General features: G+C 39.3%; 1 protein-coding gene across 4 annotated transcripts in view; it reads left to right on the top strand.

Annotated features, from left to right (window-relative positions):
* The first annotated feature begins 964 nt into the window (after positions 1–964).
* The window catches only part of LOC113124021 (dehydrogenase/reductase SDR family member on chromosome X), a 33,780-nt gene continuing 15,256 nt past the window's right edge, over positions 965–19,488 (top strand). Inside the window, exons 1-2 of one of the 4 annotated variants that reach the window (XM_026296481.1) lie at positions 965–1,035; positions 11,948–12,055. In XM_026296481.1, coding sequence (XP_026152266.1) covers positions 11,950–12,055 — 106 coding nt within the window. In that variant the 5' untranslated portion in view covers positions 965–1,035; positions 11,948–11,949. Of the gene's footprint in view, positions 1,036–10,938; positions 11,188–11,947; positions 12,056–19,488 lie in introns of those variants that run through there. The other 3 variants (XM_026296479.1, XM_026296480.1, XM_026296482.1) reach the window with 3 other exon arrangements.

Here is a 19,488-nt window from a genome sequence, read left to right as displayed (position 1 = left end):
TTTTCCAGTATGACCTTGTCATGTTTATTACGGTTTTGGTGTTGCATCCAGCTGCAACACTGACTATGCAAAAGTTTTCCATGGCATTCCAGGACATCTGACCTTTATTATGGGATTGCTTATTTGTGCATGGGCATAAGGCGACAAGAAACAATTGCCAACCTTACAGGCTAAGAATAACGTGAAATGCAACTAAAGAGCGCAGCAGGTGGACATGGATTTGATGTAACAGGCATCTGGACTATGTAATGATCTTTCGACTGCGCAAAAAGGGACGTCGAGGGTCGCGATAAGGTGGAAGCCTGTCGCGCACACGAACGCACACACGCTCCGCCGTGAGGAATACTAATCAACCTGTTTTCCGACAAGTGCAGCAGCTCAGCACGCAACTTGGGACTTCTCCGTTCTCTGCCTAGAGACGTCTCTGCTGGATTTACTCTAAACCTCCACCTGCTGGATTTCATAGGATTTTGGAGCAGCCTTCTTTGAACGAACAGCGGCTGCTATCACTCCTGTGTCTGTCTCTTCTGATGTGCGACAGGCAGACGGAGAAAGTGAATCTGGGCACAGGCGGCCCACTCCTGCGCCTCTTCTAGCAAGGGAAGCCCCCCACGCTTTGCGCGCCTGGATCGCCGGTAGCGTTGCGGAGCGCGTGTGCATGTGCGTCAGCCTCTAAATGTGTGCGTGCGCGCACGACAAAGCCCCGGGCTCCGTCTTCAACAGTTGCCACCGGAGCGGAGGAGAGGAGAGGAGGAGAGCAAGAGAGATAGCAGACTGAGGACGGACGGACGCGGAGCCCCACGCCGCTCTGCCCGGCTCTGCTCCTGACATGCAGTCGCTCATCTCTCCGGTGACCAAGGCCATCCTAGTAGCGCTTTTCATCTTCGCCATACTCCTCATCCTCTATGTGATCCTTTGGTACATTTGCAGAGACGTGGACTGCGACCACGGCATATGAGGATTCTTTTAAATCGGGAATAACGGGAATTTCACAATGGGGCTCACAGAGGGGCCCATAGAGCCTTGGGTCATTCCGTAAGTCTGCTCGTCTTCCATTTGTCTGGTCATGTTTGTTGTGTGCGTGTTTCTTGGTGTGTGTCTCTATGTACGGAATGTCTACAAGCGCGGATTCCACTCGTGCGTAATGTTAAATGCGCTCTGGCTGGAAGGTGATGACCGGCATGCGTCTCCACCGGCATCCCAAACCTCAGAACGAGCACAGCCTTGAATTCTTTTCTGTTAAACTTGGCAGCGATCATCTGTCAATGCAGGCTCCTGGATTACAGAGACGTGTCACCACTGACAGGGGAGTCTCATAGTTGATTTATACAATGTCATCACGAGGATATCGAACTGATTTGAAAAGGGAGATGGTGCGGACGCGCGTGCATGGGCTCTTAATTAACTGTACCAGGACCGCCGGTGACATTGCGGTAAACGGCTTCGGTGTCCCTTAAGGTCAAGAACAACAGTGTTTACCCGAGGTTGGCAATATTGTTTGGTCCTCCCCCATCCCCCCTCCTCTTCCTCCTCTTTGCGTACATCTGCAGCGTTAGTTCATGTTCAGTTCATCTGGGTCTCCGAGGATGTTTCCACATTGGAATTTTACATTCAGACAAGAGATAACAGGATTATCTCCACCGGCTCCTCTTCGTCTTGTTCCAAATCTGTGTTGTTCCATGTTTTCGACCGGTTATCGTGAAGACTCCACTAATGCTTTAACGCATAGCGCATTTCTACTCCCCCTTGACATTTGTGCTCCTGTTTCAACAAGCTATCCACAATTCTAGTTGAGGAAGGTGTTGTTAAATTTACTTTTGCGTGCGCGGACACGCACGCGCACACTCTATAAGAGAGAATATTGGTCACCCTTAATGATGGACTTCTCAGTATTGCAGGCACGTTGGCCCCCAATGCCTACATGCTGTCACATGCGCCATAAAGCTATTAAACACGCGAGATATGATTGCTATTTTTCATCTGGGTCCAAAGCATTTTACTTTAATCTCCATCAACCCTGAACCAGGATAATTAACAAAGTGCACACGCTCTAAAGTGGAGAACCTGAAGGACACACCAAGGACATGTTGCTTTTTAGGGGTTTATAGGACGCTTAAAGCCTGAACGTGGTGAGAGGGCTGCTTCCAAAAACCCAGTTTATCACTTCATCCTCAGAACTGAGGTCACTCCTGTTTGTAGAGTTTATCTTCTACAACAAAATTGTATGTTACACTTAATGTATCATGAGAATGGCTGTCTTACAGAGAAAAGTGATGACTAAATCTCCTAGACAATATAGGCTACCCGACTTTAAACCACTAAATGATAATCGCTGACTGCAGCTCACACTGTGGAATGACCACCTTCAGGTGTAACACTATTTCATTTAAAAACCAAGCAGCTCACCAGGAAAGTGCAAGTTCAAGCTTAAAAAATTTAAACCTTCTTATTTTGAGCTTTGGCCTCTATACTCAAGTAGTTTCAAAATCCATAAGCAGCCTAAATCCTAGATCCAGTCATGAAGTCATGAAGAAGAAACCCTACAACCTTCAAAACTGTGGTGTGCACTCTCCTGCAGAGAGGAGGAGAGAGGCTGGTGGGATGGCAGATGCTTTGACCAGACTACAAAATGATTTCTGTCAGCCAAGAGTAGATATGCAACCACCCTATGTCACCCCTCAACACACACACACACACACACACACACACACACACACACACACACACACACACACACACACACACACACCAGGCAGTGAATGACAGTTTCACCTATATCATAATAATAAGAAGAGAAATAATGTAAATGACAGCTGCTTTAATTGTTGGTAGCTTTCTGTTTAAATCTATGCCCTGGGCTGTCTCTGTGCAAGGGTGTGTTATGGTGGAATATATATATAAAAAAGCTGTGTTTGAGCAACTGTGTATGTTTGTGCAGTTTGTCAAAAAAGAAAGGCAGTGTGTGTGTGTTGTTAGTGCCAGCGTGGGAGGGGGTTAAACACTGACATGCTCCAGAATGACAGATGAAAAAAAAGTGGAGCAGGGAAGGCTCAGCGGGACTCAGGATGGGAGACAGGTGTGTGTGTGTGTGTGTGTGTGTGTGTGCATGCACCAGTATGACTGAAATTAACAAGTTTACTAAAAATGTTTTCCTTTTTTAACGACATGTGTAGCTAAACTGTAATACTGCAGTGTACTAACTGCGTAATGGCAAAAGTAATGGTTGTGCAGTGCCTGTGACCTACAAAGTTAAAACAAAACAAAAAAAAACAGTTCTAATCAGACACGCTGAAAATTGATTTTATCTTTATTTCTCCAACATTTGCTGCTATAGGAAGTATCTTTTTCTGATTTTTTTATGTTATCTTTATGAGTATAATTTATATGTGTGATTAACAGATGCGAGATTGGCATTCACTAACGCAAAGGCTTTTTTCAGAGTGGGTGAATGTTAATAGACCTTGATAAATCCAAGTTCAATTGAGAATGAAGTCATAAAATATTTAGGGTAAAAAGTAAATTATTGAAGCTGGAGGCAGTGGAGAGGGGATTTGTTAACCTCTTCTAGCATCACAAGGTTAAAATACTGTATATGGCAAAGTGTGTGTGAATGAGAGTGTGTGTTACAGCTGTTCACATAATTTTTAGTGAACAAAGAAACTCGACCAGCAGGCTGATGAATTCCAAAGTTCCGTATAATACTTGCTTCATAAATACAGAAATTATCAGAGAGGTTCCCCATTGTCAAAATATAAATGTGACTGTAAAGGTCAGGAATTTTGGTCTGGGCTGCTGACATGCTGTGTTTAAGGTCACAGAGCAGAGTACAGATGCTGCATCAAGAACTGATGGTAAAAGACGCACATCTATCAGTGCTATTGTTTGTCAAGCACTTTCAGTGTCTGCTCTTACAGTGCTGAACACCCTCAAATATTCCTTAGTATACTGTTAAATATTATAGCTACAATATGCATAATGTAATAACTTTCATCATTACTCACTCCAGGGAAAGAACAAATGTACATCTTCTAACATCTACCAAGTCAGTTAGTGACACTGGTTATAATCTAAAATGTATTACATTATATAAAATATCTTTTACATTAACTTTTTCTTTGTTCATTGATTTATTAAACACAAATATCCATATTGTGTTTTGGCTACATTAAGATGATATTTTCTGGCTCTCTATATGTAATCTATCCAACTCAACTGGAAGTCAGGGTCAACTACAGTGGCACTGGATGATCAATATCTTGCTCAAGGATAATTCAGTGGAAGTGGATCTCATACAGGGACTTAAACATTATAGGGCTGATATGTCATTAAAAAACACTAAACAACATTTGAACAATGCTGAAATATTTATTAGACCAGAAGCTCCATTTAAGGGTCTCTGCTTTTTTTCAAGGTTATACCATGACTGTATTTCGAGGGCTTCTTACTTTATATGTGTACGTGTAACACTGAACCCATTGAAATCATGCCTCCTGTTTTACGTCAGCATGATATTTAATGACACTAGTTTTTGCAAGATTTGGCAAATGTAATGGGCAAATTTGGATTTTAGTGCCACAATGACCTATTCAAGACAGTTACATGCAAAGTTAAGATCTTCATTTCTGCAGGAATATACATTTGAAATTGATACATTTAAAACATATTTAAATATTGTTCAAAATCAAGTAGGTAAATCAGGAAAAGTAAGGAAAGCATATGACAGTTACATTGCTACACTAGTAATGTAGTTTTTGAGTTTTTGTTTGTTTTTATATTTCACAGTGGCATGCAGTGACAGCATTCATTTTCCTCAACCCCTATCCTAACCTCATAGCTGTGTGGTCACTGAGGTGAACTGAATTTAATTAAATTTAATGGCAAATGTTTCCATTTTTGTCTCTGTTAAGTAAAATTAATACCTTGGGGTTATATTTTTTGGGCTTGTTTGTTCATTAAACAGAATATTTCAAAAATGTGATCAGAATGTTATTAAATGTTTTGGAGAATAAGGTAATGGGCTAAAAAACTAAAAAGCAGATTAAAATTTAAAATGTGTGATCATTACAGTTTGTCAACCCCAGAGGCCAAACAAGTTTATTTTTTAAAAGTAATATTAGCAGTTTAGGATAAATGTAATAGATCCCAAATAATATATTAATATATCAATGTAACATTTTCCTGGTATTAGCCTCAAATATCCATCAATAGAAAGAGGACATACTCTTATTCTGAAAAGACATAACCTGTTTCCATGGTGTGCCACTTTAACAAACTTTATATTTTTAAGTTTGGGGAACAAGCGTTCTTTCTCTAGAACACACACTTGTATTATTTGAATCTACTCAGCCTCACCTTTTGAATAACATTAGCACTACATCCCTGCAGCACCCTTTTGCATGTCATCTGCTCTCCTTTCCCATCAGTTTGCTATACTTATCTATCATAAAGATGACCAAATCCCCCAAAAAAGTTTTAAAAAAGTAAACACTACAACCCTTAAATGGACCTACTTCAGCCTTAACCTAAAAACCAAGTCCTGGTCCCCTCAAACATCCCCTTAAAGCAGGATGACCTGACATCACAAATATGTCCTCATGTTGAAAGTCTAAAACTCAAATTGGCTTTCAAAAAAGACAGAAGCACACTGGAACACACTCATGCGCGCGCGCACACACACACACACACACACACACACACACACACACACACACACACACACACACACACACACACACACACACACACCTCAAAGCCATAAAAATAGATTGTGAGTGACTCAGCCGTTATGTAAAGTCCATCTCTGATAGGGCCGCCTGGGGCTGTTTATGTCAGTTTAGCTTGATGGCACTGGAGCTGAGGTGACACGTGTCTGCTGTGTCCGAGCTCCAATACATTCACGGACGCACATTTTTCCCAAAATATAGGCGCGAGCCACGCTCCCTCTCATTCTTCCATCTTTTCTAAGTCTACATTCCCCAGTGTGTGTCCCCCGATGGACACAGATGTGATACAGTCAGCGTAATAGACTCCCTCCAGCCCAAACAACGTACATTATAGCATTTCAGCACTGACTGGGGCAGAAACACCACGTTAGACATGAATCAGATCCGCCAATCTTATGGCCAGTGGACAGTTCAACCAATATTAGCAAACATGAACAACCCAGCCCTTTAATCTGGAGCAAGACTGACACAGTTTGCTGTTGTCTTTATTAATCCTTGTGCACTGTTCGAAAACACGACCCTTTCGTTATGTTCAGAATGAAAACATTCAAACCTATCTGTCTGTATCATTCACTTCTCATTAAACAGATGTGATGCAGGATGTTTGATTATATATTTATTATCTGCAGTGGTTTCCTATAGGAAAACCTTAAAGAAACGTTTTAATCACACGACCATGTTTTCCAATTTAGAGTCACCAATCAACCTGACATACATGTTTTTGGACTGTGGGAGGAAACCAGAGTACCTGGAGAAAACCCACACAAGCACAGGGAGAACATGCAAACTCCACATAGAAAGGCCCCTGATGGGTAGTAAACCAGGAACCTTCTTGCTGTGAGGCAGTAGTGGTAACCACTAAAGGCTCTACATTCACGTTCGCCTGAAGTGAGAGGCAGACAGTGAGAGAGCAAGAGGTGAATAGTCTCCTCATTGTCCTGTCTGTCCAAGGTTTAAGACAGACAGACAGGTGGGCGCACACACACACACACACACACACACACACACACACACACACACACACACACACACACACACACACACACACACACACACACACACACACACTCTGACTCACAGAGTGTTAAATTAAATGTGTTAACTGCCATGTGTGTATATTTGACTCTTAGTGTGTGTGTGTGCACATTACACAGAGTTAATGACAGTCTTAATTGGTGCAAGCAAATATCCCTCCCACTGCTCCTCATTCTACATCTACTAATGGAAAGGCATCCCCTCCCTGAAGACAGCTTGGAGAAGCAGTGCTGCAATGTATTCTGTGAACATGAGCGTGCCCACACAAACACACATGCACTGATTTTTATCCCCATAATGTGATGATTCCATGGTAGACACACAACTTGCATGCGTGATAACATCTCAACAATAGCTATGCATAAAATAAATCCTCCCTGCAGCTCTGAAATGCAGCAAACATACACAGCAATATTTATATACATAGAACTTTCCCTTTGGGGATGAATAAAGTTTATCTAACTTTATCTGGTTTTCTTGGAAAACTTGAGAGATATTTGGCACAGAGCTGATGTCATGTTTTTCTGCTACAGAACCTGAAAGCACAGACCAATTACAGTTTGAGGAATGGTGTGGTCAAATGGGCATATGGATTGATGGCTTGTGTAAAGCTGTGTGAAGCTCACAGTAACATTACATTAGGTATAAAGAAAATCCTCACTGGATTTGAAAAATGTACAGTTCTTATTGAAGCCCATCACAACATATATAACACTTGGAAATGAATTTCTTATTGATCAACAAGCAGTGAGAAGTTACAACAGCACTGCTCACAGGGTTACTTTCTTACCCAGTCCCCAAATTAATAAACTATTACCTGGGGCTCTTTTTGTTGCAAATGCCTGTTATTCAAAAAGAAGCAGTCCCAGAGAGGATGTTGTTGAATGGTTAGTGCAGTCGCCCACTGCAAACACGTGCAAAACTCTCAGGTTTTACTTTCATGTTTACAAGCTGCCCTTTGGCTTCTTTCCCCACGGAAAGCCTGTGGAGGCTGCAGCTGAGGCGACACAACAATTACTAAATCTGCCTGCATACAGTCCACTGCCTTTTCCCACCCACAGCTCCTGGTGCACATCTGGCCATCCCTGGAGAGCAGCTTTCTCTCTGATTTGCCTTTCCTTAAGTTTCTTCTGTTTTTATTTGTTTTGTTTTTATTCATACTCTAGGCATTAGTGTTTTTTTGTTTGTTTGTTTGCTTGCTTGCTTTTGTTGTCATTTTTTCCTCTCTTCATAGAGCTGGGGCTGTGTTGGAAACCTGTGCTATTATGGGCAAATAAATCCCTTTGAGACACTGTATATGTGTTAAAAGTAGCAATATCATGATTTTAACATCTTCAAAACTTAATAATACTTAATAATCAGCTAGTTGCTAGAATGATAGTTGAGGGAAATATTTCCACCTACTAACTGCCTGTAAACTCTGATATCAACCCTAGTAAAAGCATTGCTGAAATAAAATGTCTTAAAATTGTACTTCTAATTCCATAACTGTGCTCTTTGCATTACAAGACTTTCTACATGGATTCAGGCTTTCTTTCCTACACATTGTCTACATGTCTAAATAAGGGGTTTGACTTTTTTGTAATGTAGCATGCAGCTCTGATTGAGTTTCTAAACTTTGATGGAGGAGGCTTCTCAGGAAAAGCTCTGACAGTTTAAACTGAAAGAATAAGACAACATCTCTTGCACTGTGGAGCCCAAATTGTCCATGACACACATGCGGAAAATCCCCTTTCTTCATAATATTACACTTCACCTGCCATCTCCGAGGGGTGATAGGTGATCAGTAACAAAAAAAACATGGGTAAAATGTTAAGAAACATAGTGTCCTATTTGAAAACTCGTAGCGCCATCCTCTGCTAAAAATATCCAGTATCATCCTCCTCCCCATCTCATGAGGAATAAATTTGTGAAACATGAAAAAAATGATCACATTTTAACGCATACAGATCCCGTAGAGCTGTCAGCCTGGATTTACAAAATAAGACAAATTGGGCTGGGCAGCTATCCAGTGGTTGTCATATAAGACTAAGTGACTGGTGGTTGGAGCTATATTCATGCTGTTCAGATGTTATTTACATTGCACACCCTCCTGTTGTGTCCCGTTCATTGCAGGTCTGTTGTACATATGTTTTCATTTTTTGTATGTATGGCTCTGTGGTTAGTGGACTGTCTCCCTGATGTTCCATCATCCCAAATAATCATCCCACTCATTCGTGAGATGCGATTTCCTTTAAACAATAGCGGGCCAGCTCGCCTTGCTGACCCTGAACCTCACAACAAAACAGAACAAACACTCACACGTGCACACAACACACATGTCCTTTCAGCTTGCATTAACAGCAACATGTGCACGTTTAAACACACACACACTCTGCAGCTCAACCTCCATCAGGGCAGTGGTGATGGTACAGCCTCTTTATGTTGCTGCTCATTTAACCGCCTCCTAAGCAGACTTTAATAACTGGGGTCAACTGCTTGTCAGTGATGCCGTTCTAACTCAAACTTAACTGTTGAATCATGGGAAAGATCCAAACTAATACTAATGATTTACCTGCCAAGAGTAAAAAAAAGGGAAGTTATTGTGAATGTCTCAGACCTGTCTTTAACAGTAATGATTGTAATTTTGTTGAAATTAAGGACTTGGAGAGGTTGGTTAGCCTACTTTGAGTGCCAGTGATAATACAGCTGGCTCCTGCCCTGTTAGCCAAACACAATCCATCACTTCATGTCAGTGGGGTAAAGACTAGAATGTAGCCTGTACATTTTGCTTCGAACCTTTTTGGAAACTAATGATGTTCTGTCTGTCTATTATTGGATTAGTTATTCAGTGAATTTAAATTCAATAAAATTACAAGTAGTCAGATCTTCTACTAAAGTACCAGCAGAACAATGAAAAAACACTCCAAGCTAAACTACAGAGCATCAAAAAGTACCAAAATAACAGAACACATTCTGCAGGAAAATATGACCCATGATCAATCCAGTATATTAGTATTATTTATTCTATAACATTATTACGTATTATTTCTTTTTACAGTTTAATTTATTTTACAACTACCTCAAACTTGGACTTAATTACATTAGTGAGTAAATGCACTTAGTTGCTAACCACCAGTGATGAAGTAGCATCGTAGGTGTTTCATGTATATAATTCAAACTCAAAGGTCTCTGTCATTACTAAAAAGACAAAGCTACAAATATATGGTATCCTAAATTAGCTGATTACCTTTAATCATTATTGAGAAGTTGACTAAAAAAAACAAAACAAAAAAAACAAACATACAGCAGATGTCCTTGCAAGAAGAAACAAATATTCATCCATCATTAAAACATTAAATAACTATGTTGCACATTTAATAAACCCCTGTTTATAATTTAAATATAAGAGTATTCAGAGCAGAGCTTTTGTAAGAAGATGTGCCTTGCTCAGAAAAAAAAAATCAAGATTTAAATTATTTATTAATTTACTAAGGTGCTTTTATAATCAATTTATAATTTAACTTTATTTGGTGGGTCTGTAGCAGCAGCTTATTTCTATTTATTATATACTGCTATTTGCTGCATGTGACATGCACCACTGTTCTCCAACGAACTGAAGTCTGTGGAAGTGACTTGATCTTGGCTGCAGAAAATGGGATAAATGCTGCAATTATGAAACTATTAAAATATAATTTCATTGTTCGAGCCCAATGTTCAACATCTACTATACATGATGCAATTATTTTTCACGTGTGAAACAATCTTACATCACATAGCAGTAATGAAATTTCACATTTCCTCATGTTTTTCAACATTTTTTGAGGGAGCCTTTTGTCCTGATTAGACCACAGAATTGGCATTGCCATGATAAACAGGACGAGGCTGTCACAGCTGAATTATCACAGCAGCATGACTAACCTCTAATAAGAGGAGACTGGTATACTGGACTGAAGTGATCCCAGGAGAGGGAACTGATCCAGAGCTCACTTCCTCAATAAAACACCACCGTCTCTGCAGACAGGAGTTGCAGTGCTGCAGAAATATGCCTTTAAAGCTATTGTTGTTGCTATTGTGTGTGAACAGTTAGTGAGACATCGGCTCTATAAACAAATGTTAAATTACATTTGTGTGGGCTACGAGAAGGAAAGACCAGTTCCTATTGAAACGTGTCCCGTGGACGGAAGCGGCACCTTTTACCCAGAGCTTCTTGCGCTCCCTCAGCACCGACTGTCCCCTCTGTTAACCGTCCCGTTACGCATCCTGACACAGATGTTATCTACTATTCGGTATCACCTTCTGCCACTTCTCCAGCTTTACCTGCTGGGTCTGAAGGTTTTGCTGGTTCAGCTGCTCAGCAGATCTTTCAGGTTGCCAGGTCGGTGGGTTCACCCAGGATGACAAGTTGCATGTCGCTCACTGCTGTGTCCCAGTCTCTCTTGCTGGTCTTGTGCGTAATAAACGCCGGTGCATTGTAAATGTAACTTTAGCTACATTTAGTACATTATTTATCTCGGTATGGGTCGTGTCAGTGGCACAGCAGCTAACGTTAGCATTAACGCTAAGCTAACTGTGTTAAAGCTAGCTAGTTTGAGACGAGAATAAAAGTGGAAACAGGAGTGACACAAAGCGCTACCCGGTGTCTTATATGCGCCGACTTCACCAGAAGAGCTAAAATGTTTGTTTTAACCTGAAATATGTAACTACACGGACTCTTGAGTTTTTTCGTCGAGCGACGTGAGTTTAAATGAACACTTTTTATAATGCAGTTTGCACTGGAGCGCTATTATCAAGTCAGCAGTTCGGTAACAGGTCCATTAAAGAGTCAATAAAAGCGAATATCAACTAGTTAATGAAAATAACAAAAGAAATGTTTATTGCAGCTACTAAAAACTGAGTATCTAAGGATGGTTTTAACTACATTAGTGTCACATGTGTTTGTTACTGTGTTTTAATCAGGTTCACATGAGGTGTAAATTCGACTACTTCCTTTTCAGCATTATTTAAAAAAGCAAATGAAAATAGTAGATGCCATAGAGATTTAAAAAAAAAAAAAAAAGAAACTAGATAAAGTCCATCTAAGTTTCTTGGACCATCTACAGGTCTAACTCCAAGGACATATCATGTCTTGAAATAGCAGCCCACTGAAGCAGCTTCCTTATCAAATGACAGTCTCCCTGATATCTGTGTGCCCTCTCTGCCTCTGCCAGTGATGCCCAGACAAGATGGCAAGGTTGCCATAGTGACAGGAGGAGGCAGGGGAATCGGTTATGAGGTGGTCCGCCACATGGCCAGACTGGGGGCGCATGTTGTCATAGGTACAGTATCAACCACCACATCACTGACACACGCATGCACACAGCTTGAATATGCATTTCCAAAGAGATTCCCAAAAAAGGGTTGCCTTGATCTGATTACTATCATATGTACAAGAACAGCAACAATAAGATGACCTTTTGTGCTTTACAATGTAAAAACATAAAATGCAATGAGGAACAACAACACTATAAGGCAAGAGATTGTAGAAAATAAACAAGAGAAGAATGAAGGGGCTGCTGTAGAGCAACTATAAAAGCCAATTATGAAATCCTCTTAAAATGCTTTCTCCTTTTTTCTCCTTTGCGTGGTATGAATCCTTGAGCATCAAGGAAAAAATGTGTATCTAGTTTAAAACTAGAGATCACTGTGCAAGAATGGCATCTTTTTGGTAAAATGGATATTTGAGAACTTCTAATACATGACATTTATCAGACTGATGGAAAATCGTGTTACAGCATTACGACTAAAATTGAAAGAGATTTATGCTCTGCTGCAAGATAACCTGTGTCACGTTTGGGTGTGGCAGAAAGTGATTTTTGATGCTAGATGCTTTGATAAGTGAAGATGCTGAGATTATTTTTAAGATTATCACCATTAAAAAGCAAGTTGTGCACAGGTTAGAATAACCTGCCCACAGCAGCAAACCTGACACTGCAATTTGTCAAAGCACTTCACAAAATACACAGATGCCAATTTGGTGGCACAATAGCCGTGTCTTGTAGAGATGATGGTGAGAAAGCCACAATCTCTGTTAAATGGGCTTAAAATAGGTTTCAACTGGTTGTTCAGCAGTAAAATAGGTATCACTGAAAAGACTTGGGTCAAGCTGTGTAGAGAAGAAAATGAAAGAAAAAGCATTTTTACTTGTATCTGAAAGCTAAATGACAGGTAAGGATTAGTGTGGCTTTTAGTAAATAACATAGGTTTCGGAAGTAACATATAAGAAATAATCTGGCATCATTTTAAACAATTTGGTCTAAATAGTTGCATATAAAAATTGTTAGGGTTAAGGGTTGGGGTTGAGGAGTACAAAGTATTATATTCTTATGGGCTGGACAGTATAACCCCAAATATATTAATCAAGATGTTTTTCTTTTTTTCATTTATCAAAATGATATGAAATTTCTCCAGGAACTAAAGCCATATGTGCAATATTAAAAGAATCACTAGCAAGAGTGTTCTCTTTTTACATGCATTAAACATTATTATGAATAACACTATGTGCAGCTGTGCAACAATAACAGCATAAATTGCTGAACATAAAGGAGGCACCTCATTGGTCAGTTATTTACCTTAATATCTTGTGTTACGGAGCAAATACCAACATAATAAAAATTAGGAAGGACGACAAGGCCACAATGATTACTGTGACAACAATAGTGACTTAATAATTGCTGCTGATTTTTGAATGGAAGTTAATGGGAGCTGGGGCTTGTTGGAGCCAGCAGCTACTTCCTATGGCTTCAAACCCAGAAGTGGGGTTGCTATGTCCACCCCTTCTACATGCATTGGCCTTTACTATTGTCCTAGATCAAGTGATAAGTATAGTTGAATGGAGGTTGTTCTGTGTTGGTTGCATTAAAGAGAAGACAATAGGCTACAGATATGTGTTCTTAAAACAATGTCATCTGTATTGTACAGTGAACATAAATATGGCTTTCAGTGCCAGTCTTACTGAAGGCATCCTATGTGTGTTCCTACTTAAAAGCCTGTTGCTGTCAGAGATCCTAAATTAGTGTCAGACGGTCAACAGCGTGATCAGATGCTTCCTGACATGCTGTTGATCCATGAGAAGGATTGGAAAAACATCAAAACACTTGTTTTTCATCATAACAAAGTATGCGTGATGCATTACTGTAAGATGATGTAAAGAGTTTTTGAACTCTGCATGGATGAAAGGGCTGTTATCAAACTGGGTATTAAATGCAAATTTAGGATTATGAGCGGCTTTTTGCATAAAACAGTCTATTGTTCCATTAATTATGTGGCAGTATTGACTGTTGAAAGAACATTACATGTTAAATAACTAAATCTCTTAAAGGAAATGGGTAGTAGGTTCTATACCATGATTTTTGTAGCATCTGTGTTAAACTGATTTATTTCACTGTGCACAAAAACAAAAACAGATTATACAGTATGTAAGTATAAATAGCATAAAAATGTGCTGTAAATTAAAAACAGACAGTAGTTGATAACCATAGACATCCTTCCATCCATCCATTTTCTATACCCGCTTATTCCTTAACCAGGGGCACAGGGATCTGCTGGAGCCCATCCCAGCTCTCTTTTGGGTGAAAGCAAAGGGTACACCCTGGACAGGTCACCAGTAACCATAGACATGAATACCCATTTCAAAGGATCTGTGCATATAAGAAAAAACACTAGAGTTTGCAGCTGCCCCCATCAAATGCTGAATATAAAAAACAGACAGTGAGATTCTTGTTACACGATAATGCATGTACGTGTGTGAACTGCTTATACATAATCAGCTAATTTACGTCTCATTGTCCATATATATTTTTTTCTAGCTATCTTCCTTCCTCCCTCTCTGAAAGGAATGTACTACATCAATCACCAACTCATCCTGTATCTCTGCAGCCACTTGGTTAAATATGTTGCTCACACCACATCTGATGTCTTGCTTGTCTTCCTCTTTAATGTTGCACAGTTCAAGGCTTCATCTGTGATTAATGGTTCAGCTCCTTCAAACACTTCAGCATTTTGTTGAGCCCTATGACTCTAAGCTCTGACGTGAATCATACGTGCTCTTTGATGAATCTGTAAATAGTTCCCTTTTTGACTAAGGAAAACGAGCTATGGTTTTCTCTCAATTCGTTGTTGTAGAAAAAACTGGTTGTCACTGCTGCAGCACTCCCCTTTGCCCTTAAACCACCTACCACCTCCTACAGTTTGGATAATTTCTAAACTGTTACAGGAAGAGGCACTTGCTTTGTGAAAGTTGTGTATTATTGATGTAATGTAGCCACGTTGTTAGTGAACCAAGGGAAGGAAGTTTCTCTGGAGCAGCAATTTCAATTACATCCCCTAAATACTAAAGACTGAAATGTGTTTAGAGACCTTTGTATGGTGGTTTCTTTTGTACATACACATTCAACATGTATAACACTTAGGATTTTTTTTCTCTCCTCATTTTAAAAAACACCAGCTTGAAATCCATATAGTCATAATTATTAGGCCTGGTTTATATGTTTATAGAGAGGTTCGCAATGACTGTCGCAGACATGAACAGTTTACTAATGTATTGGCTCTGCATTTGGAGAGAAAGTATAATTTGACCAAGGTTATTTTGCTTTTCCGGAGACTCCCGTAACTAAAATTCAAGGGCATTTTATGTCTCTAATAGAGAGATGACAGTAAAGGGTTAGAGAAGGGTAATGACATAAAATAAGCTAATGGACACAAACTGGACACAGAGCTCACAGTATCTGGAGGCTCTATAATGCCAAAGAGTCCAAGTGTATGTTTTTGCATAAATGTAAATATGAAAAAATAATTATAGTCACACCCGATCTTTAACCAAAGCTTGGGAAAAACAAGTAAACAACAATTTAACTGATCTGTTACAGTGAAATTGCTAATTAGAAACTGCCTGACAGTATCAGACGAGATGTTTATAGCCTGCTCCATCACATCTGTAGTTTTCTCTGTGGTGAAGACACAAGGGTGGTGAGATAGCATTCTGTTTAATTGTTTGTATTGTTGCTCTTTGTTGTTTTGTCTGGAGGGGTCTGCTTGGGATTTATATTTTGAAGATGTACATTTTCCGTTTCATCTAACATTTCTCCCAGCAGCACTACAGAATTGGCAGCTGAGCTAACTGCCATTAGCATCTCCTCAATTGTATGCTCCCATGTGGGTTGATGTCATTCCTCCTGTGCCCATTGAACTAAAATGAGCAAGTTTTACTGTGTTCCCTGCTTGTAGCCTATAGTTACTGGGTTTGGTTTCAACTTCACTTAATCGTCAGGTCATGGGAATAAACACCACCGCGGACTGTCATGAGGAGCGTTTCACTTGTTGACTGCAGTACATAGTTACTGGAACTGGATTACCTTAGTTACAGAAATTACAGAAAGATCGTATTTGCCGTTAAGGCAAAAGATAATTGCCATGTGTTTACATGAAACACAGAACTGTAGGTTAAGATGCCCATGTATGACATCATAATCTATGTTTGCTATGACTGCATTATATATTTTTATTAAAGCTTTTATTCTAATGTAAGAGTAAATAAATATGATCTAAATCACAATCATGCAGTACTTTCACTGTGCCTTAATGCATAATGCACAGACACAGTGGTAGGCAAACCTCTCATTTATAAATTACTTTGAATTGTATGTATTAAAAACCTGTAAAACCCTGCAAAAGTGGGTCAGACAGTGACTAGTGACACTTGTTTGATTTCTAGAGTCAGCACCTTGGTTGGAGAGAGCATGTTCTTTGCTGACAATTTTTGTACTTTGTTAATTATAGTAACTACTGAGCAGGCATGGAGAGAGAGTCTGCAGTTTAATCCCAAAATATCAATATGGTGATAATAAAACTGGTCGAGATATTTCCCTTATTACCTCTAAAGCCAAGACTATTGTCTGTAACGTCTGGATTCAGTTTTTCCCTAAACCAAAATCTTATTTTAGTATGAAATAGAAACTTTCCTCCAGACCAGGTGTGGAAAATGTGCAGGTCAAAATAACATGGATTTAATTCCATGGCATTTTCCTGCAAAGGAGTAGAGCAGATTATTGTGATATTTTTGTTTTTTCTTAAAGTAATAAATGCTCAGCGACACTTCATTGCTGTATCGAATGACAGTGTGCAGTGTCAGATCTGATTATTTCTATGTAGTGGGCCATCATTTATTCAGATTATATCATAAAACCACTTTTCATGTGCAGAACCTTATACCTCTAAGATGCTATACACAGAACAGCAACCTGTTTTCAGAATCTTGCCTTCCAGGGCAAGGCTGCATTTTCAATTCATTTCACAAGCTTCAAAACATTGAACACTGTTTTATTCATTGTGTGTGTATACCACCAGGTCAGTGTTAGGGTAGCCATGGAGATAGTTGTGAGATTTGAGCACTACATACACTACACAAACAAAATCAATATATGGAGAACTTTTAAGTATCTGCTGTAGACTGTATGTTCAGGTTAATTCTACAGGACTTCAGATGTCTCTCGATTGCACATCTCCACACCTCTTGAGATAATTCATGAAGTGAGAATATTTATGGTGAAGTGGATCCTGGTATTGAAGTGGATGCATATTTCAGGTGGAGTGGTAGCATAGTGCCTGCGTGAGGAGAGTTTATGGTTGGAGCTTTTGCAGTGTCTGAGTTGGATATTAAGTAGTGTGCTATGTTTGTTTTTGAGATTTTTTTTAATCAGGTTTTATTTTATAATAATTTTTTGAGTATTTTTAAGAAAGGATAATGAAGCCCAAATTAATCCATGTTAGAAAACATAGTCTCTACATATACAATCAGAAACTATGTTTTAGACAGGAAAAAATAAATAAAACAAATGTGGTTGTGCTGAATTTTCAGGGAAGATAATTTGTAATTCTGATATCTTAAAGAATTCAGTATTTACAGATTTCCTTTGCCCTTCAGTTTCCTAATCAGTGCTAAGCTCCTACATTTTGAAAAGTATAAATGAAGACCAATGCCAATGGCAGGAACAGTTTATTAGTCTTGCAAATCTGCAGAATAAAAGCTGAATACACTGCTCTATTACTTTGTTCTGAAAAGAGCCATTAAATTAGGTTAGCCATTAAATAACACAATGAGATATGTGGGACTGATACATTGGTCACATAAAGGAAATCATCTTTGTCCTCTGAAAAATCTATATTATTACATTTACAACAGAGGAAGAAAATGTCTCTGGAGGCCAAACTGCTTACATAAGACGTGATGAAATTTATCAGTGAACAGTCAGTCATGCTGCTGTTCTGATTGTTTTCTATTCCCTTTAACCAGGAGGTGTGCAGGTTCACCAGATTTACCTAGGGAAATGTGTTTATCCATTTACACTAATAAGCCAAGTCTTATAAGTGGTGAGAAATTACCTGCTGAGGATACTGTCCCACACCAAGAACTTGCAGCAGAGCACACACAGCTCTTACTATTATGTTAGTCTGTATGAAATCTACATCAGAAAATACATTTACAGTACTGAATGTTGGGTACAAAATCTCATATTATTAGCTATCTGCAACATGTATTGGATAAACCCTTTTGTGTGTGGATGGATTTAATTTGTTTTAATTCACTTAAACTTTACGGCACACTTTAGAATAACTCTGCCACATATCTGCTTGGCAAAACCCAAGTTATGAATAGTTGACAATTTCAAGTTGCACTCTGATCTACAAGGCCAAATCATACACTTAATTATAAGCAAAGGATTGATAATATGGCCTGAAAAATGACACCAGGCACAATGTACACAAGACCTGTTTCCCCATAGCTAGTCTATCTTCATCTTCCTCCAGGCAAAACAAGCCATAGCATTTTGGATTCGACTTAGAGAGGACAGCAAACCAAAGCACAGCTATAAGTCATTTACTGTGGTTGTTATTAGATACCTTTGTCTTTTAGCTAAAACGTCTAGGTGCACCAACTGTGTACACCATCTGAACATCTTGAAGATGCCAGGTTTCGTATCATCATGCCTATACATCTTAAACATTGTCCCATTCTTCCAAATAAAGCATGAAATTATATTTCCAAAAATACCGAAGTCTTAGAACTAAAGTCTAAAATCTCAGACCTTTCTAACTCCGTGTCACCCTAAGTTTATTCGCTTGTACTACTGCAGCACGATTATTCAGATGAATTAATTAGGTTACATTTTCAACATCCAACCCAAAATATTTAGTAGGCAAATTATTTCCTCGGGGCATATTTTTAATCAGTAGCTATTTTAATGGAGAGCTTTGACCGAAAGTGGTTGTGCAGAAATGTGTATTTAATGATACACAGTGTTCTTAGTGACAGGTGTTATGTAGAAAGGCCTGTTGAACAACAACTATTTGCATTAAAAAAAACTGTATATGTGTGAAATAGGTGTGTGCCTCATGAGTGTGTGTTTGTGTGATCTGAAGAGCCGCATCCTTCAGCCCAGCCTGAATCGTCGTGCCCCAGGGTAAATGATGTTGTGCCCTTGAAAGGGTCTGTGTGATAATCCAAGATTAGTGTGTCTGTATGTGTGTGTGCTCAGTAAAAATGAAAGTGTGCATGCGGGTTTTTGCTGTGTATGAGTTTCCAAAGAGGGTTTGCGTGTATTTTTAGTGTGTATGCCGCAATTCCTTGCGTTCAGAAGTGGGAAGCAGGCAATGTAAGACTATTGTTTTGCTGATCAGTTTTCAGTTGATTGACGAATCTCTTAATTGACTGTCG

The sequence above is a fragment of the Mastacembelus armatus genome, chromosome 21 (genome assembly GCF_900324485.2).
Source record: "Mastacembelus armatus chromosome 21, fMasArm1.2, whole genome shotgun sequence".
Classification (NCBI taxonomy): domain Eukaryota; kingdom Metazoa; phylum Chordata; class Actinopteri; order Synbranchiformes; family Mastacembelidae; genus Mastacembelus; species Mastacembelus armatus.
The sequence above is the reverse complement of the archived record's forward strand: the minus strand, read 5'-3'. Positions and strand labels throughout refer to the sequence as shown.